The sequence below is a fragment of the Entelurus aequoreus genome, linkage group LG04 (genome assembly GCF_033978785.1).
Source record: "Entelurus aequoreus isolate RoL-2023_Sb linkage group LG04, RoL_Eaeq_v1.1, whole genome shotgun sequence".
Taxonomy (NCBI): domain Eukaryota; kingdom Metazoa; phylum Chordata; class Actinopteri; order Syngnathiformes; family Syngnathidae; genus Entelurus; species Entelurus aequoreus.
The window spans coordinates 16,969,695-16,991,882 of record NC_084734.1 but is presented as its reverse complement, the minus strand read 5'-3'; the positions used below and the strand labels follow the sequence as shown (position 1 = coordinate 16,991,882).

Sequence of the window (22,188 nt, the reverse complement as noted above, 5' to 3'; positions counted from 1 at the left end):
GTCGAAGTTGCATCATTGACATTCTCTGCAGGCAATGGAAAGGCCAAAAAGTAAGGTCACATTTTTTTCTGTATATTTCATATTTTAACTATGATTGGGAGAAGGGGGGTAAAATCTCTACTTTAAAATACACGTTGTTGAATATCTCAAATGTTAATTACAAATCCAGTGAAGTTGGGACGTTGTGTAAATGGTAAATAAAAGCAGAATACCAATATTTGCAAATCTTTTTCAACTTATATTCAATTGAATAGACTGCAAAGACAAGATATTTAATGTTCTGAGAAACTTTTTTTTTTTCTTCTAACAAATAATCATAAACTTAGAATTTAAAGGCACATTGCAAAAAAGTTGTCACAGGGACATTTTTACCACTGTTACATGGCCTTTCCTTTTAACAACACTCAGTAAACGTTTGGGAACTGAGGAGACACATTTTTGAAGCTTTTCAGGTGGAATTCTTCCCATTCTTGCTTGATGTACAGCTTAAGTTGTTCAACAGTCCAGGGTCTCCGTTGTGGTATTTTAGGCTTCATATTGCACCACACATTTTCATTAGGAGACAGGTCTGGACTACAGACAGGCCAGTCTAGTACCCGCACTCTTTTACTATGAAGCCACAATGTTGTAACACGTGGCTTGGCATTGCCTTGCTGCAATAAGCAGGGGCGTCCATGATAACATTGCTTGGATGGCAACATATGTTGCTCCAAAACCTGTGTGTACCTTTCAGCATTAATGGTGCCTTCACAGATGTGTAAGTTACCTATGTCTTGGACACTTAATACACCCCCATACCATCACAGATGGTTCTTTTCCTATTTGTTCTGGAGGACACAACGTCCACAGTTTCCAAAAACTATTTGAAATGTGGACTCGTCAGACCACAGGACACTTTTCCACTTTGCATCAGTTCATCTTAGATGAGCTCGAGCCCAGCGAAGCCAGCGGCGTTTCTGGGTGTTGTTGATAAATGGCTTTTGCTTTGCATAGTAGAGTTTTAACTTGCACTTACAGATGTAGCAACAAACTGTAGTTACTGACAGTGATTTTCTGAAGTGTCCCTGAGCCCATGTGGTGATATCCTTTACACACTGATGTCACTTTTGGATGCAGTACCGCCTGAGGGATCGAAGGTCACGGGCATTGCCACTTACGTGCAGGGATTCCTCCAGATTCTCTGAACCTTTTGATGATATTACAGACCATATATGGTGAAATCCCTAAATTCCTTGCAATAGCTGGTTGAGAAATGTTGCTCTTAAACTGTTCGGCAATTGGCTCACGCATTTGTTGACAAAGTGGTGACAATCGCCCCATCCTTGTTTGTGAATGACTGAGCATTTCATGGAAGCTGCTTTTATACCCAATCATGGCACCCACCTGTTCCCAATTAGCCTGTTCACCTTTGTGATGTTCCAAATAAGTGTTTGATGAGCATTCCTCAACTTTCTCAGTCTTTTATGCCACTTGTGCCAGCTTTTTTAAAACATGTTGTTAGGTATCAAATTCTAAAGGAGCTAATATTTGCAGTTCAAACATTAAGTATCTTGTCTTTGCAGTCCATTCAATTGAATATAAATTGAAAAGGATTTGCAAATCATTGTATTCTGTTTTTATTCACCATTTACACAACATGCCAACTTCACTGGGTTTGGGTTTTGTAGTTGTCAAAATACTATCAGCATTAATGCCACACAGCTATAGTTACCGGTAATGTATTTATTATATGCTAAAAACACACTCCAATTACTGTAACCTTGTCAATTATGACACCAATTTGCCTGAGATGGAACTACACACACTGAGTAGTTCAATATGTTCAGGTTTCGTGTTGAAAAAAAGACAAACTAAAGTCGATTTGCATGATTTTACAAACGTGAACAAGTACTATCAGACCATGCCTGAAGTCAACAACCACATAAGGAACAGATTGGTGAGACCTTACAAGTAGATTTTGTGCGCCTCCTTTGCTCGTGGCCCTAACCTCGTGTTAGAAAGAAAGGGAAAAACACACCCTCCCATCAGTCACTCGTGTGGACAAAATGTGCAAAGAGGAAGAAGAAAAAAAAACTGTGGCCAGCAGAGAAATGAAGGCTGGTATCGCTGGAAGTAAAAAAAATGTTGCCTTTGGCCCAAAGACAACAGATTGTTCTTGTGGCTTTACTCTCAAATGAGTTGATGTTGTTTAGGAAACCTGACGGCAAACCATAAAACTGTTGATTTCATGTTTCCCTCCAACAACACTCCTTGACCGGCGACATTGTTGTAGCCGCAAAAGTTATTTGCTCAACTCGTAATGCTGCGATCTACAGGATGGGTGAGTCATTCGTTCAAGGCCTCAGCCCCGCTTGACTGTTGTGGGAACATTTCCATTTTCTGGATTTCCATGAGAGCACGCAGCAAAACTAAAATGGCCTCCCTGGTTCGACACGAGAGCCAGTCTGCACTTGGAAAAAATGACACACGAGGAGTCATTGTGGGATGTTTTCTCATGCATCTTATTTGGGTTAGTGTGTATTGGGGAGGGGAGTGGCTGAATCAGATGCCATCCATTGGTCAAACAACCCATCCCCACCCCAGAACTACAAAGTGTGAAGTAATAATGAAAGGATGAAGTGTGTGGAAATCAGTAAGCCAAATGCGCACAAGGACCCATCTTAGCTTTGATCAGGACATGAGTCATTATTTGTACAGGAAAATAAGTCTGAAATCAACTTGCACACAAGTCTCAAAGACTGCACCTACATTGGGTGCGGTTCAAAATGTTGTAGCAGGTTTGAGCCTGTCATCAGATAAAAGTTACTATTACACTGTACAAGGTTGAGAAGTCATTAAGTTGCCCTTTAAAATAATTCCAGTAGAGAAGTCTAAAGTATGTTTTGTACTAAAGCAGACACAAGCACCAACGGTTGAATATAAACAACATTCCCATGGTTTTATGCAAACCACCAAACAACCACAAGACTCGTTTTGTGTATATCAGGTTCCCAAAAGCAGCCTTAGGACTGCACAAGAGTGAGCAGTGGCTGCCCTCTGCAGGACGGAGAAGTGCAGAGAAAGTAGTCTCAGATATTGAACTGTGGTACACTCTATGGTTTTAATTCAGCTCAGGAAAGTTCTGCATACCCCATCCATCCATTTTCTACCACTTATCATAACCCTTCGGGGTCGCTGGAGCCTGTCAGCTACAATCGGGCGGAAGGCGGGGTACACCCTGGAGAAGTCGCCACCTCATCACAGGGCCAACACAGATACAGACAACATTCACACTCACTTTCACACACTAGGGCCAATTTAGTGTTGTCAATCAACCTATCCCCAGGTGCATGTCCTTGGAAGTGGGAGGAAGCCGAAGTACCCGGAGGGAACCCACGCAGTCACGGGGAGGACATGCAAACTCCACACAAAGATCCCAGGCGAAGGATCGAACCCAGGACCTTTGTATTGTGAGGCAGACGCACTAACCCGTTTCACCGTGCTGCATACCTATTTCCGCAAATCGTTAGGATTTGTCCTTAAAATGTATATTCCGGTCATTAGTGATAGTAACTGATGGTTTCTTATACAATAAGCAGCTCCACTGCTACTGATCATTTCAAAAATGTGCTGAGGTATAATTGGAGCAGGTGTTTCCATGACTTCACCAAGGCACCCAGTCTGGAACACATCCTTTTTCAGTAGGTTGTAGTCTTTAACTTTAGCTCAGTTTTTAATAAATCTGCCTAAAATATTCCTCTATTCTTTGAATTCACTTGCATTGTGAAATTCAAACCCTTATGTTGATGTCATCTCAGGGCATTCAATCGTCCGCAACTGGACTGCTTGGTTTGTCTCGGAAGACGTTTCGCCGCTCATCCAAGTAGGCTTCATCAGTTCATGCTCATATACTTCGATTGGTCAGTTCTAGTCCAACGCTTGGTTCAGGCCAAGACTCAGTGGTCTACTTACACATTAGGGAGAAACAGCACTCCTTTGGTACGATGGTACAAAAGAGGAGTGAAAGAAGCCATCTATGTCAAGGTTGAAAAACCATCCCTGAACAGTCTGCAATTTAGCCTCCAACAATTAAAAGGGGTTGGAAACATTCTGGCCACAGAAGGTGACCAGAATGCCATTTGTTTACCACTGAATGGAATGTTTACGTGGGGGATTCAGAGTATTTTGGACTGGTAGTAGTCGATCCACAGCAATTGTTCTGCCAACACCTCAATGCTAACGAGGGGAATTTACACATTGGCTTTGACAGTTAGGATTGCTCGTTGGCATCACAACAGTTGGTTTTCTCACTACGATAGGGAAAACCCATTCTTGCCCAGGCACACCCTTCAAGGTTTTTTGGGGTATAAATATTTGGGGTTTTGGCACCAACTGACCTAGACCTGACCAATCTAAGTCCATGAGCACGAACTGATGAAGCCTACTCGGATGAGCGGCGAAACGTCTTCCAAGACAAACCAAGCATGAATGGATGAATGAAAACCTTCAGATACCTTAGGTCTTTGGGATGTTCTAATTCATTCAGATCATTGTGTTCTCAGGGCATTTCATTTTTGGTTGTTTCATCCAAGTAGGTTTTGTCAGTTCATGCTCATTGGCTTGAGATTGGTCAAAACTAAGATCTGACTAGAGCTAGACTAATGTAAGTCTATGAGCATGATGTGATACTTCATATTGGTCAGATCTAAGATCAGAAGAGATCTGACATATCTAAGTCTATAAGCATGAACTGATGAAGCCTTTGATGAGATATGAAACGTCTTAGGACAATCCATTAGAACCTTAGAAGATCAGTGTAAAATGAACATTAAGATTTTGACGTGTGTAACTGAGCAATAAAGGTTATGGTTTATAATTCGGTTTACAGGATGACTGCTGAGCAAGATAGCTTAACTTTGCCGTAATTTGTCCTCAAAGACGTTATCAGGTTATCAAGTAGATTATGGGCCAGGTTTCTACAGCGGTTTAAATTCCCACAATTGAGCACACAAGTGCATTCATGCAGGAAAGTATGGCACAATGCAGTAATGTCAGTACCTGGAAGTGGCGAGCAACACAAGGCGCAAAAAGACCTCACCTTCTTAATGGCATGGGACTAACTCCTGTGGTTGTACTTACTTATTCACATTTTAAAAGAGGAAAGGAAGAAAACCTGTAAATTTCAGTCAAAGCAGTACCTTGCCAAAATTCACAGCATCACAGAATTAAAACAGGGTACAATTTAAAACAAGCTACAAGGGTCATACCACACAACTCAAACATGGGCATTGTGAAAAACACTTTATTTTGCAAGTCACAACAAAAGTTTTGGGTCACAGACAAATCCAAAACACCTTCAGTTGCAATTGTGTTTGCACCTGGCAGCTCAAAGTTTGTAGGGTGAAAGTGTTGAGAGCAGAAGCCTAAAGTGCTTTGGTTCCAGACTGTCCAAGTGTCCACTCACTTGAAGATCTTGCCCTGGTTGACGTTTTTGCCCACATGCTTGAATTCTCCCTCCCACGTGAAGTATTCTCTCACCATGGTCTTGCACTCCTCACTGTTTGGATCCAGCTTGCGCCAGTCATATGACTCATAGTCGATTTGCCAGTCTGCACTCAGCTGAGGAGTGGAAAGAAAAATAGGCTCTTTTGAATATCTTCTATCTGCCCTCAAGTTTGTTTTGCGCTACAGTGTCATATGAGAGATCGCAACACTGCCGCTGGCTCATCTGACTGAATACTTACCATAGCAATGTGCAAAACAAACAAGTCAACATTTACTATTAAACAGCCTTGTATTCTCAGTTCAAATCATGTAAGAAATGTTAAAATGTATATTTTGATTAAATGTGACCACGGCATGAACCAGCCTTTAACTCACTGAACTGAGACGACTGGGATGAAAGTGGACTTACTTTCTCTTCCCCCGTCAGATTAAGATCATGTGCCATGACGAGACACTGCCTTGCCCATAGACAGGGGATTGCAACAATAAGTGCATAGGTAATTTACTGTATCATTGTGAATGTAAGGAAATACAATAATTAAATATTGCCAGGTCTGTCAACATAACACTTCCACTACCACTTAAAAGCAACACTTTGAATAAAGCTTAACAGCTTTCCACCTTTACAATCATTAAAAAGCATAAAGCCTATCTGATGCTGTATTCAGTAGCAGTAAATTAGCTGTCAGTTAACTAGTGCATGGCCGATATACATGCCAATGCACACTAGCATTCCTTTACAGATAAAAGTGTACGGCTTACCTTTAAGCAGACAAAATGTGCCAGCAGATGTCAAGGATTCAACTGACTATGCCGATGGTCTGTTCTGTGGCTTGGCAAAGATTCAACTAATTACGCAAGGCTATGTTTGATTTTTTTGTTAACCTAAAATGCACATGTGAAATGGGCAGTGACGCTTAAGATCTGTACAGTTGATGCTGCTCGAGATTTACATTAACAAAACATTCCAACATTCTGACAAAGCAGTGGATTCTTACTTCTCAACAAGAGCACTTACAGGGAAAGCCAGTTGTTGGCCTCTGAAGACCCACAGTCCAGAGATGGCGCTGTCATTGTTGCCACCAAACAAGAGGACACTAGCAAAGGCATTCTTTCGAAGTTTGTCAAGGCGCTGGAACATACCTGGGGACAATAAAAGGACTATTTGTAAAAAAAAATATATATATATATATATATTTTTTTAAATCATTTCAGACGTGGGCCCAGTATAAATTAGCTTGTTAAATGTGCCCCAAGTACAATTAAGTCAGTCTACATTGTGACCACAGCATGAACCAGCTTTGGACTCACTAATCAGAGGACTGGGATGAATGTGGCAAAACGTTCTCTACCCCATTTTGATTAAGACTTTGTGCCACAAAAAGACACAGCCTTGCCAAATGATAGGGGACTTCCTACATTTATTTTGCATCTACAATTTAATAAAGACAATTGAACTAGTACTTATCAATACAACTGAATGACGCTGAATAAATTCCTGTCAATGGACAAAAGCGGAAGCCACACCAACCAAATGTGCGAATGTCTATTCATGGGATGTCAGAATAGGTCAACTTACCACCGATAAGGTTGCAGCTTTTGAAGACTTCAGTCAGCTCGCCTGGGAATTTGTACTCTGAATACCAGATAGAGTAACCCTCGGGATCAAAGTGCTCCCAGAAATGAGGCAGTGCGACTTTCACGGTGTCCTCATTTGAGTACTTTTTCTTGAAGTCGTCCATGACAAACATGCTGCAACATAAGAAATAAGGCAAGTTAGTAACATCAGAAGTCTCGTTCATCATTTGGTGAATCAGCATTTGCTCTGCATGTCAATTAAGACTCTTGATTTCAAATGTGAGCACAGCATGAACCAGCCTTTAACTCACTGAAACAAAGATGGCTGGGATGAATGTGGACTCATTATTTTTTTCTTCCCCCACCAGATTAAGACTGTGTCACAACCAGACACCACCTTGCCCATTGACAGGGGACAAATATTTCCTTAATGAGAACTATTACAAATAGATAAATGCCAGAATTAACTATTAAGTAACCCTTTACAATAATCAGATTAATAATAGCATTACAATAAACCACCATGAGTCTTTATTAAATAGTGTTGGTTTTCTCTACCTCTTTGGTAGCTCTGCAAAGGGGTCCTTGGTTTTGGGCTCTGCAGCCAAAGCAGCATCACAGTCATCCATTTCCTCCTCCTCTGGTTCAGGCTTCTTCTCTTCCTTTTTCTTTTCTTTCTTCTCCTGGGGCTTTGCTGCCTTCTCTTTCTTGGGGGGTGCTTCTTTTTTGGGCTGCATCTCAGCAAACTTCTTTGCTACATAAACAGTTAACATGTTTTTTATTTCCAAGATACAATAAATCTGACTTTACCAATTCAGTTTTTGGCGATCCGAGTGTCACAAGAAACATTCTAGACCACAGCTAAGTATGTCATCAGTAAGACCCACAGACCCAAAAAAAGTAGACATTTACTGATTTCAATGGTCGCTTACATTGAACAGGTCAAATCAGTCACATCTCTAGAGATGATCTACTTAAAAGGGGCCGTTTGCAGCCTGCTCTGTTGTAAACCAATAAATATGACAGGACCACCACCAGCCAGATTATGTTACAATTAGTGGTTTAAACAGAACACATTTCTTTAAAGTGTCTATATTTTACATTAACGAAAATAAAAATTGCTTGATGGTCAAAATAGTTTGGCATTCAGGCCTTGCCTCAGAGGTGCAGCTTTTTTTTTTTGGTAAAGGGTAATGATCCTTCCGCAGGTTCACATACAGATACTTTTTTTTACAACTTTTACTGCCTCTATTTAATCATGTTTGACATCTTGTTGGCACAGCGCCAGAGCCGAGGACCTCACCAAACAATCCTATCTGTATCTTGTTCATTTTTGTTTATCAGAGTGGTTTAGCCTTCTTTAAGGTGGAAAAATGTGCATATGAAATCTTATTTTGTTCACTGTAGTTAAAGATTGTATTTATTTTATAAATATCTGAAATCACCTTAGTGGGTAGATTTACATCATGTCAGTATACATTATCACAATCTGTTTTTGCTCTTAAACGCCATAGATTGGACAAAATCTATACAAAATCGAAAGAATCAGATTAGACTATGAAAATCCTTCGTCGAATAGAGCCCTAGTCATTAGGTGCTGAGAGCCATAAGAGGGTGGGATTTAATGCTCAACGCATTTAGGCATCGTCATAAGGTTGCCCCGGTGCTTTTAAATTACATATTTTTACCAACCTTGATATATTCTCAATTGTGCATCTTAGTTTGATTTCAAATGTGACCACAGTATGAACCAGCCTTTAACTTACTGAACAAAAGATGACTGGGATGAATGTGGACTCAATGTTTTTTCTACCCCCATCAGATTAAGACTTTGTGTCACAACAGACACTGCCTTGCCCAGACAGGGGACAACGACTCCCGCAAAAGAAGACTTTCAAATAGTTTAGTGGCCATTCAATCATCTATAAATCAAAGGTAGCGTGAGCAGACGAGGTAGCTTATCTGGTGACTTACCGTCAAACTGGGCCATTTTTTCACACAGCTTGACATCCCCGAGGACAGACTTGAACTTAGGCTGGTTGACACAGGTGACAAACCAACGGGTGACGTTGGTGTAAGGTTGACGGAAAGATGGGTCAAGGACCTTTAAGGGGGAAAAAGGGCTGTAAGATCATCTGCTCCAAAATATTAGGTCAGTATACAGTACAGGCCAAAAGTTTGAACACCTTCTCATTTAATGCGTTTTCTTTATTTTCATGACTATTTACATTGTAGATTGTCACTGAAGGCATCAACACGTGTGGAGTTATGTACTTTAAAAAAGGTGAAAACATGTTTTATATTCTAGTTCCTTCAAAATAGCCACCCTTTGCTCTGATTACTGCTTTGCACTCTCTTGGCATTCTCTCCATGAGCTTCAATAGGTAGTCACCTGAAATGTTTTTCACTTCACAGGTGTGCTTGAAGCTCATGGAGAGAATGCCAAGAGGGTGCAAAGCAGTAATCAGAGCAAAGGGTGGACATTTTGAAGAAACTAGAATATAAAACATGTTTTCAGTTATTTCACCTTTTTTTGTTAAGTACATAACTCCACATGTGTTCATTCATAGTTTTGATGCCTTCAGTGACAATCTACAATGTAAATAGTCATGAAAATAAAGAAATCGCATTGAATGAGAAGGTGTGTCCAAACTTTTGGCCTGTACTGTATATTCAAGTTGTAGGAAAGCAAATTTAAGGCTTTGTGGCTAACCTGCTTGAAGAGCCACAGCATGGAGCAGGCCACGGAGATGTCAGCAAGGCTGACCCTCTCGCCCACCAGGAAGGTGCGAGTGTTCAGGTGCTGGTTGAGGACTCCAAGCACCTTTTTCACATCCTCCTTTGCCTGCTCTGTGGCCTGGATACACCCGGACAAAAGAATGACTACGCAGGACATTCAAACAAAAGGGTGGTAGGCAGGCGGGAGGCATAAAATAAATAAACCACATTATGTTCAATTGTACTGCTTTATTTGGCTACACACCTGCTTGTTGAACTGCATGATCCCAAGAGTGGGGAACACCCATGTGCTGGCTGGAGGCACAATCTCAGAGTCCGCAAAGCTCACCCACTGCAGCACCTGAGCTGCAGCCTGGGGAGTGGCACCACGCAGGACATCATTGCTCACTGCATTAGAGAGGGACAAAGGTATGAGACATTAGAGGTGGGAATCTTTGGGCATCTCACGATTCAATCACGATTATGATTCAGGAGCTACGATTCCAATAAAAAACGATTGATGCATCTTAACTTTTATGTATATTGATACAGTTTAACATTTTTTGTTTCACTGAATAAGCGTTTATCACTTGCAACTTATAAAAACAATGCATTTGTAATTAGTTAAATTAATTCCGATCACATTTATCAAATAAATGGAAACGTGTACAAAACTGGAACATAAGTGCCTATAATAAGGAGCTGGTCGGATCTCTCGATGAGGTGGCTCGCTGCAGTCAGACAAATTTTAGAACTCTGCATTACTTTATTTAGAAATAATACGATTACCGATTGACGTTTACTAATCGATTTTATAACTCATCCATGTCCAAAATGTGATGCATCGGAAAATTTATTATTTCCCCCACCTCTACTAGGCATGCCTGAAAACCAGGGTATTGAAAATGTTAAAATAGACCTTTTTTGAATTAGTTTAAAAAAAAATGCAATTGGTTTTAAATAAGTTACTGAGCGTCCACATCACTCAAGTTAGTTAAGTAATATTAAGGGGTTTGCAGTAATTCTACACTATTTTAGTCTTGATTGCCAGGAGGGTTGCACGATATAGACAATATAAACTTGGTCAACGGTAGTTTAATACTATCGTCATGTAAATGACACATTCTAGCTGTGTCTGTAAATTTGACAGCAACGAGCAAACAAACGCGTCAACGCAATGTAGGATTCTAGCTAGCAGCTAACTTCCTTCCACAGTGCAAAGCCTCTTCTAAATCAGCAATCTTCGCCTCCATGGCTGCAAATACGTTTCTTACACGTATCACCCTTAGAGAATGAATAGCTAAACATGCTGCACTACACACTGTCAAGAGGATAAGCTAACCGCAAGCTAGAGGTCTTAAATATTTGATATTGTTACACCGTAATCCTGTGTTTTTGCCAGATTAGAATTGTGATCAAAATAGCCCCATTGAATGATCATGAAAATTTCGAGTATCAACATTGATATACTTCCCCTTTAACTACATTGTATTGGCTCGATACCAAAATTTGTAGTATTGCCCAAAACTAATGTTAAGTATTGAAACAACAGAATAATAAGTGTTTTACATGTTAACAATATAGTAAATAGAAACATGTTATAGCAGAGAGTAACCACCCATGATTAGCAATATATATATATTATATTCAATATCTATATTAGTAGATTACTAATAGTTTGACAACTGGAAATGAGGCAAAATGTTGCAGCATACGTCAGCAGCTAAATAAAAATGTACATACCAAATACATCGTATATATACCAATACATATCGCAGTAGGCTGCAATATGTATTGCGTTATAAATTTCAGGCCATCTCACACAACTGGAGTGCTGGGCATAAAATCGTAACAGTCACTGCATTTCCATGCACTAAATTACTCTGATTTCACAAATGCTTCAGTTTTTTTGTATTTTCACACCTACATGTGAAGTTCCAGTGGACAGCACACTCTGTGACTATTGGTATTACGCTGCGTGTCTCCCGTACACTCGGGAGCACTTATTTCCTTTAAGCTCGGTTAATGGTATTGTTTCTCCGATTTACGTATTATGTCACACCAAGCACCTGCGGCCCCTGACAACACTCAGCAAAGCTCTTTTATTGACATAGATTAGAAATGTTACAGCTCTAATGGCTATGCTGATGTTTTGAGGCAGACAGCATCAATAAATGATCTTGGATTGCGCTACGAACATGACGCTACCACCAAGAATGTATCAGAGCGGGTGCAGGTCCAAAGCAAAGACAGACCGACATGATATTTTCGAAGGGAGAATCATGGAAACAAAACTTTCGAATGTCTGAGTTCATTCATAAATCTCTGTGGATTGATGGGAAAAAAATGTAATCTGAAGGATGCTATTATGGACTATCTTGCCAGTTGTGTAGAATACGGAGTTATTGTAAATCAGTGGGGTGCACAAATGTAGCGTGAGGAGATTTGTACGCTAGGGCTGGGCGATATTGCCTTTTATTAATATCTCGATATTTTTAGGCCATGTCACGATATACGATATCTCGATATTTTGCCTTCGCCTTGATGCATGATGATTCTAAGTGTCTACATTAAAACATTATTGTTCATACTGCATTAATATATGCTAATCTTAAACTTTCATGCAGAGAGGGAAATCACAACTAAGTCAATTGTTCGCCCAGACCTCGTGTACGCTTTGTTATTCGCCTTTATATACCTGCTTCATTCTCTTTCATCTCATGCGTATTTCGTTCGGGAGTCCGGATGAAACCGGCATTCTAAATTTCCTTAGCTACCTTCAAAACTCCTTATCTTTTTTTCCTCCCATTGATGCACTTCAAAATGTTCCCTTTTAATTTGTAAAGCACACATACAGTCACCTCTTCATTACAATTGTTGCTTATGTTTTTATTGGATGTTATCTGCTTCCGGGTTATGTCCCACACGTTGAAACTGGCACACGCGTGATACGAAAGGTCCCCCACCCCCGAGAGATCTGGTTACCAATTGCATAATCCAAGTGTGTTAGTCAGTCAAAAACCGAACACTATCGGATTAAGGTGTTTCCATGAGTTGTCAAATGCATATTTAGAGCCTAACTATTTGGTTACTAATTTAGTGCATAGACATGTACTTAGTGATGCGCTACATCAGTTTTTCTGTGACAGGTCTCAACCCCTGGGAACTTGCTTCGCCCGTATCATGTTTCAAACCTGGCTTCTAAAAGCTGTGCACTACAAAACATGCTCATTTTAGCCATTAATCCGTACTTCATCGTTTTGAATAAACAAATCTGGACATTGTTTTATTCGTTTTTGTATATAGGTTAAAGTGATGAATATATTGTGCTCCCAGTTAATGTTGCTAATCCATTTGAAAGTTTGAGTTTTTGTATTTTTCAGTATTAAATGGTTCAAATTGGTAAAAAAAACAAAAAAAAAACAATTTCAGGCAAATTGATGCACTTTAAATAAGAAAATAAATAAGCCCGGGATCCTGTTTATGTGCCTTGGTTGGTGGGGGGAACAAGGGGTCAATATAATTATAGCCAATTTCTGTCTCTTCGACTCCCTCTCTACTTATAACTGCCCCAAATTCATAATCATGCAAAAATAATAGTACAAACAATGTTTATTCTATTAGCCAACAATGTTTTCTATTATCTGAATAGCCATTTGCGGTTTATAGCATGAAATAACATATCTTGCAGTCATGTTTATGTTTCAAAATGATTCAACTATTCAATGTCAAAATATAAACAGTAGAAATAATGAACAAAATGTCAGCTACTGTGTTGTAAAACACCAATAAAAATGAAATGTAGCATTTAGACAGGCTATACAGTAGCAAAAGTCATCATGTCTGCCACAATCATGTGTGTTCTTAAATGTGTATTCCACCTATTCCATGTCAAGAGCAGTTTTGATTTGGGCTTACATGGTAAATAACTTAATGTTTTATCCAGACGCATACCTTTGTCCAAATGTGGCCAAGTAGACGTATTGTGGGTTTCCTGGACGTCGTCTACATCGCTAAAAGAAAAATCTAAGAAAATCCCTCTACCATCATCCATTAGTTTTTTATATATAAATCGCCTTGAATATTCTGTCTTCTCATCGTCATTTGGCAGGTGCGAGTCCCTTCCTGGTTCAATTAACCGCCCTATCTTGCCTCTGATTGGCCTATCCTTAAAGTTTTGCCCTAATCTTAACCAATCGTGACTCATCATAGTAAACGGGATGTTCTTATACGTGAACCAACCTATCATCATTGATGTTTCCCGCATAGTTTGTCCCCTGCCCGTGGAGTTGCTTCGCTACGTAGCTTCCAATTTTTAGTTAATCGTTTTTTTTATGGAAAACCGTAGTTTCTAACACTGGATCAGCAAACACCGTACTCATTACGAAACAGCCATAGTTGTTGGCAGGTATGGCAAAGAGATGGATCAAGATTAACACACATTGTCAATTGGAAAAAACTTTGAAAAACGTTATTTTTTTTAAAATACATTTTTACAGAAATAAAAACACGGATTTCAGACGAGACGGAAAAATCACATGCTAACTAAATACAATACTGATATTTATTGTAAGTTGAGCTATAGTTCTTAGTTTTCTGGTTCTATTTAAAGTTTAAGGATACAATGTTATTCAGCAGTGTACTTAGAACAATTTTATAGACAAATGGTACTATTTATAGTCGGGGCGGAGCACAAAATGTTCTTTTCTTCCTTGGGAGGGTGTAATTGAGAAGCACTGCTCTACATCAACAATCGAGGCCCTATACTCACAGTAGTGAGCAATGGCGTTGCTCTCGAACAGACAGAAACCGTCATCTCCTTGGTAGGCAGGTACCTATTCCAACAATTACACAAAAGTACTACATGTTAGTCAGTCAAACTGGTTTGCAGTTTATAAACACCATTGTTTGAGGGCATGCACCAACCTTGCCCAGTGGAAAGTTGTTGAGGAAGACCGGGGTACGGTTTGTCTGCCCGAAGGTAAAGGCAGGGGCGCTACTGGCCACTTTGAGACTAGCGCCACTGTACTGGGTAGCAATCTGAGCCTTGAAGGCCCGCCAGTTCTCCGGGTAGGTATACAGAGTCTGAAAAGAGGGAGAAGTGTAGAATGATATGGTCAGATATACCGTATTTTCCGCACCATAAGCCGCACCTAAAAACCACAATTTTTCTCAAAAGCTGACAGTGCGGCTAATAACCTGGTGCGCCTTATATATGGATTAATATTAAAATTTATTTTCATAAAGTTTAGGTCTCGCAACTACGGTAAACAGCCGCCATCTTTTTTCCCCGTAGAAGAGGAAGCGCTTCTTCTTCTACGGTAAGCAACCGCACCCGCCCCCGTAGAAGAAGAAGCGCGCGGATATTACGTTTCATTTCATTTGTGTGTTTCTGTAAAGACCACAAAATGTCTCCTACTAAGAGACACGCGTACAAGGTTCCACTGACTTTTGATATTCCTGTGAACCGCACTGTGGATACAACGGGAACACGTACGGTGAATATTCGCACCACAGGGAATGAGAAGTCGTCCTCACCGTGGTTCTAGCTTGCCATGCTAACGGCCAGAAACTTCCACCCACGGTGATATTCAAAAGGAAGACCTTGCCAAAAGAGAACTTTCCAGCCGGCGTCATCATAAAAGCTAACTCGAAGGGATGGATGGATGAAGAAAAGATGAGCGAAAACACCGGGTGACTTTTTTCACGCAGCTACGTCCCTGTTGATCTACGACTGCATGCGCGTCCACTTCACAGATGGTGTCAAAAAACAAGTGAAGCACACCGAAGAAGAATTCGATGGATTTGTGGATGAGTAATAACTTCAGAAAGTGAGCTTTAAATGTTTATTTTGTGTGTTGTGTGACATTAACGTTCGAGCAACGTTGAGTTATTGATGTTGCTATTGCTCTGCACTATTTTGAGTGTTACTATTTTTGTGATTGCACATTTGCACATTACATTTTGGGAGTGAACAGAGTTGTTAGAACGCTGGTTTGTAATATATTATTAAAGTTTGACTGACCTATCTGACTGTTTTGTTGACATTCCCTTTAGCGTAGCGTAGGTGCAGCTAATAGCACGGGGCAGCTAATAGGTAAACAAAGTTTTGAAATATGCCGTTCATTGAACGTGCGGCTAATAACACAGGGCGCCTTATGGTGCGGAAAATACGGTAGTCAAAATCCAAACTCATTAAAACTTGTTTTTAGCAACCAGCTTTACCATTTTGTCTTCATGCACAAGGAAGCCCATATGTTACCACAATCAGTGTTGGCGTTAACGCACTGTCTTTTTCCGCATTGAAATCAGAGAGGACACAAAAATCCGGAAGTCCATGCCTGGGAAGGCGGTTTTTTTTATAACTGATTATTTTTGTTAATCATATTTCCCGGACTATAAGGTTGAGCTTACTCACCTCAATGCTTTTAAAGCGTTGAAAGGGGTGAAATTGATACTAAATTGAATAGGTCAAGAAAAGCTGTATTTCTTGACGATCATTGCCAATTTTGAATGATTATATTGATTTCCAACACACGATGTACAAATGAATGAAAGGCATTCTTACTCAACAGCCATACATGTCACGCTAAGGGTAGCCGTATAAACAACTCCAACACTGTTATAAATATGTGCCGTATTGTGAAACCACACTAAATAACAATGACAAACATTTCGGGAGATTATATGCATCGCAACACAACAGAACAAATACCCAGAATTCCCTGCAGTACAAACTCTACCTGGACGCTACACTATTTTATTTGGTACAGGGTGTATAAGAGATAAGTCTCAAACACCAACATTTTAGATGTTCCATTAAAAATATAGAACATTACACACAGCGCTCAAAAATCTATCAAAATGTCTTAGTAGTAAATGTTTAAGTGCCATTTCTAACATAAAGTAGTGTAAAGTTCTTATATCGGTCAGTAAACTCGCCATGAAAGCGGTAAAACATACCGGTGTAGTGAGTTTACATTATTCACCCAAGGAACTTTAGTTATTAGAGAGTTCCGGTCGGACGGTTTTTCGCGGGACACATTTCTGGGCGTTGTTGTTTCCGGTATATTTGCCGGGTCAAATTATTAATTATCATACGCACATTCTGGTACAGTTTCTTAAATTTAGATTCGCCGAAAGTTTTATCGATCACAAATACTGCATTTATTTTTAGAGATGTCCAATAATATCGGACTGCAGATACTATCGGCCGATAAATGCTTTAAAATGTAATATCGGAAATTATCGGTATCGGTTTCAAAAAGTAAAATTTATGACTTTTTAAGACGCCGCTGTACGGAGTGGTACACGGACGTAGGGAGAAGTACAGAGCAGTTGCATCTCCAAGTCATACTTGCCAACCCTCACGATTTTCCCGGGAGACTCCCGAATTTCAGTGCCCCTCCCGAAAATCTCCCGGGGCAACCATTCTCCCGATTTCCACCCAGACAACAATATTGGGGGCGTGCCTTAAGGGCACTGCCTTTGCGTGCCGGCCCAATCACATAATATCTACGGCTTTTCACACACACACAAGTGAATGCAATGCATACTTGGTCAACAGCCATACAGGTCACACTGAGGGTGGGCGTATAAACAACTTCACCACTGTTACAAATATGCGCCACACTGAGAACCCACACCAAACAAGAATGACAAACACATTTCGGGAGAACATCCGCACCGTAACACAACATAACACAACAGAACAAATACCCAGAACCCCTTGTAGCACTAACTCTTCCGGGACGCTACAATATACACCCCCCGCTACCCCCTACCTCAACCTCCTTATGCTCTCTCAGGGAGAGCATGTCCCAAATTCCAAGCTGCTGTTTTGAGGCATGTTAAAAAAAAATGCACTTTGTGACTTCAATAATAAATATGGCAGTGCCATGTTGGCATTTTTGTCCATAAGTTGAGTTGATTTATTTTGGAAAACCTTGTTACATTGTTTAATGCATCCAGCGGGGCATCACAACAAAATTAGGCATAATAATGTGTTAATTCCACGACTGTATATATCGTATCGGTAATTAAGAGTTGGACAATATCGGAATATCGGCAAAAAAGCCATTATCAGACATCTCTATTTTCTTTTGTTTTATTTTTATTAATGAATTAAGTGACGTTTGACAGCCTTTTTCCAAAACACAATGTAGAATGTGAGATGAAACAGGATAATTCATACATTTATCATTTGTTTTCAAAACAGTTGCAAAAAAGTGGGACCCCATTTATATATAGTGTGGGGCGGTATAGCACGATTGGTAGAGTGGCCGTGCCGGCAACTTGAGGGTTCCAGGTTCGATACCTGCTTCCGCCATCCTAGTCACTACCGTTGTGTCCTTGGGCAAGACACTTTACCCACCTGCTCCCAGTGCCACCCACACTGCTTTAAATGTAACTTAGATATTGGGTTTCACTATGTAAAAGCGTTTTGAGTCGCTATAGAAAAGCGCTATATAAATATAATTCACTTCACTATATGACTTGATGGGGTCCCTGGGACCACATTTTGAATATTCCTAGCTCCAACACTAACAATGTGCTAATACAATTTCACAAAAAGTATCAGTTAATTTAACATGGAGGGTGGATAATATACGTGTTAAATACAACTTGAGAGTTTATGTTTTAATATAACCTTTAAGAAAAAGGTTATATTATTGCCATCATTGCATCATTTGTGCTACCCAGCAATCTAAACCAAAAATGTAACATTTTAATCAACTACAAACAAGCACAACACTGTTGTATTTTTAGAAAAACATGTAAAAAAAACACTGGCATTTTGAAAAGGAGAGACTGCCAATATGTTTGGTTGATTTAGAATCGCTACCGTGGCACAAGATGGGCGTCATTCTGTTCGAATGCAACGTCAATGTAGCAATGGGCTAACGATTGTTACATCGTTCCCCAGGTGAATTACGTGACAAATACAGCCCGATACCGCAACGGGAGAGCCCCAACGTACAGCCTTCGTTCAATTCCGCCATGTGACGGCTACGATGACAAAGATTTCGGACGGATGGTGAGGCTGGAACCCAAAAAACGAAAGGGATATTCGGGAACACTCCATCTTACTCACCCCTGCCGCCATCTTCAGGACGAGAGAAAGAAAGAACGACGGCGCGCTCCGATGACGTATTTACGCCACGTGACGTGCGCGTACACGAGGGGGTTTTCCCTCGAAAAGGAATTTTTACCTTCGCAACCTGGCTAAGTTTTTAAATTCATAAATGCAAGGTTCTCGATACGAAACCCGCTTTTGCGCCTTTAAAAAAAAAGAGTTAGAATCAGATTTGTTTTTATTGCCATTGTTTGAGAACGGGTTCACAAACTAGGAATTTTTCTTTCATATAACACAGAATAGGTAATAACAATTATAATAAAAACAACTTTACTTTAAAACGCTATGTACCTCTAGCAACCAAAAACCCGTTAAAACTATAATGATAAAAAAAATTATGAAAGTAAGGCCTACATTTTCTAATTGGCTTAATGCAGGGGTGTCCAAACTTTTTCCACTGAGGGCCGCACACAGAAAAATTAAAGCATGTGGGGGCCATTTTGATATTTTTCATTTTCAAACCATAACCAAATATATGGATTTTGTATTTATTTTACCTTTAGGGGTCCCGGGGACCATAAAGGGTCTCAGTCATTAAAATGTTAAAAATAAGTCAGATTATTATTTTTTTTAAATTATTTAACTCTTACAGTAAATCTCTATATCAACTTCTAGTTGATATAAAGTAATACAAATTAAAATAAATGTTTTATGGCTTTTCTGTCAAAAGCAACTTAGTTTTTTTTAATAGTAAAACTGAAATATGCAATATTTAGTAATTAGAGCCCTAAAAGATCAATAATGCAGGACACCATTGATTTTAATTATTTCATATTTTTGAGTAATCACAGTGAAAAGATAAATAAAAAATCACTAAATATATTTGGGATCCAAAAGGTGCCCCACTCATAAAGTGATACATTTTTATTAGGTTTTTCTTTTACTTTCAACACTTAAGTTAAAGAGATCAACTTCAGATATATCTGTCGATTTTATGCTGGAACTATTATTTTGTTTGTTTTATACGCTTTTGTCAAAGAAAACTTTGATGTTTTTATACGGCTACTACACAATATATGCAATATTTACCACATAAAACATTTTAAAGTGAAATATTTGAAGTAATTGGAGCCCTGAAAATAATTCATTATAACATGGATTTTTTGTCATTATTTTTTTTGTTGTTGAGCAATGGCAAAAAAAGAAAAATAAAGAAAGACAAAAGAAAAAAAAACAGCCTGCATGGCAGCTTTTGTGTCAACATTGCAACTTTTTCTCGTTAGATTTCACCTCATTCCACTTTTTTTAATGTTCTTTTTTATTTTTACAATAGTATTTCCAGAATGTGTGGCGGGCCGGTAAACAATTAGCTGCGGGCCGCAAATGGCCCCCGGGCCGCACTTTGGACACCCCTGGCTTAATGTTTACAACAGTGGTCCCCAAACTACGGCCCACGGGCCAGATACGGCCCGCCAGCATCCAAAATCCGGCCGGCGGGTAGTCCCGAGTAAAAAAAAAAAAATTATTATTTTTTAAATCTGTCCTTTCTAGCCCATCTATCAATCCATTTTCTATCACTTGTTACTCTTGGGGCTTCCTAGTTGCTCAGGCAAATCATATTGTCTAAAAATGCATTTTTCCATCGATAACGTGTCGGCATCACGCTCGCGCCGCAGTGTAGGGCGAGCGTGTGGCAAGTGCAATGTATGTATGTCGGTATATGTGTGTGTATATATACATACATATATATATATATATATATATATATATATATATATATATATATATATATATATATATATATATATATATATACATATATATATATATATATATATATATACACATACATATATATATATACATACATATATATATATATATATATATATATATATATATATATATATATATGTATATGTATATGTATATAAACATATACATATATATATATATATATATATATATATATATATATATATATATATATATATATATATATATACATATACATATACATATATATATATATATATATATATATATATATATATATATATATATATATATATATATATATATATATATATATATATATATATAGCCCGGCCCCTGGCTAAATGTTTATAACCCAATGCGGCCCCCGGGTCAAAAAGTTTGGGGACCCCTGGTTTACAATTATCAATGAAATCTTGGAGAATGATTTAGAGTACAAAAGCCCTTAAATTACTTTTGATTGGAAGTGTATTGACATCTTAAAGAATTGAATCAATGTAATGCTTTAAAAAGGCAAATGAATGGCACAAAAAGCCAAAAGGCTTGTTTCCATTGTGGCCCATTAAATATTCATCACATTTGATACCATCCATCCAGTGTTTCCCACACATTCATTTATTTGTGGCGGCCCGCCACGAAAGAATTACGTCCGCCACAAATTAAAAAAAATAAAAAACTTGTTTTTTTTTGTGTCCTGTCCAGCTTCTCAGGCAAATCATATAGTTGATGTAGATGCCCATATAGGCTGTTCAGATTTACTTTACAAAAGAGAAGTGTAGGATACTTCTCTTGTTGCCTTATTTGTATTTGACCACTATTGTTTTCTGTTTATTTGTTACTGATTGTGGCAGGACACCTCTGCCTCTGTTTCACTTTATGTTGCTGGTAAATAATATGGTTGTAGTAGTAGGCTAAAGTTAAATTATTTAGTATGCACTAATTAAAGGGGCAGAGCTTTAAGAGACATTTTATATTTTATAAGATATATTTTTTGTAAGAACCACAATTAATAAATATATTTTAGTGAATAACTTATTGTTCAAATCTGTATATAAATATGTACATAAAGTGTTGTAATTATATTGTAAAATGGATGGATGGATTGACGTTTAAAACAAAACTGTTATTATTATTTAGTAAGTAAACATTTTTTTAGCCTTTTTAGAGAAAATCATATCATTGTAGTAAATTATGCAAATTACTTGATGTAATGGTGACCACGCCCATAGCCACGCCCCCACCGCCACAGGTATCTTGGCAGTTTATGGGAAACACTCTTCTTCTGCTTATCCGAGGTCGGGTCGCGGGGGCAGCAGCCTAAGCAGGGAAGCCCAGACTTCCCTCTCCCCAGCCACTTCGTCCAGCTCTTTCCGGGGGATCCCGAGGTGTTCCCAGGACAGCCGGGAGACATAGTCTTCCCAACGTGTCCCATACTTGCCAACCTTGAGACCTCAGATTGGCCCGCTGGGGGTCATATATATATATATATATATATATATATATATATATACATACATATATATATATATATATATATATATATATATATACATATA

General features: G+C 38.9%; 1 protein-coding gene across 1 annotated transcript; it reads right to left on the bottom strand.

Moving 5' to 3' along the window:
• Positions 1-5,265: 5,265 nt before the first annotated feature.
• Positions 5,266-19,010, bottom strand: eef1g (eukaryotic translation elongation factor 1 gamma). The gene is made up of 10 exons (XM_062044330.1): positions 18,875-19,010; positions 14,707-14,865; positions 14,552-14,615; positions 10,046-10,188; positions 9,776-9,919; positions 9,037-9,166; positions 7,621-7,816; positions 7,064-7,236; positions 6,503-6,627; positions 5,266-5,598 (listed from the first exon to the last, which is right to left on the bottom strand). Exons 1-10 carry the CDS (start codon positions 18,884-18,886, stop codon positions 5,440-5,442), a joined length of 1,305 nt encoding a protein of 434 aa, XP_061900314.1. The 5' UTR covers positions 18,887-19,010; the 3' UTR covers positions 5,266-5,439.
• Positions 19,011-22,188: the final 3,178 nt, after the last annotated feature.

Excerpts from the sequence above, each read along its gene's own strand:
- eef1g (XM_062044330.1), bottom strand. Across the intron at positions 9,167-9,775 it reads TGCTGTGGCTCTTCAAGCAG|GTCCTTGACCCATCTTTCCG; the intron begins GTTAGCCACAAA and ends TCCCCCTTAAAG. Across the intron at positions 5,599-6,502 it reads GCCAACAACTGGCTTTCCCT|CTGAGTGCAGACTGGCAAAT; the intron begins GTAAGTGCTCTT and ends TCCACTCCTCAG.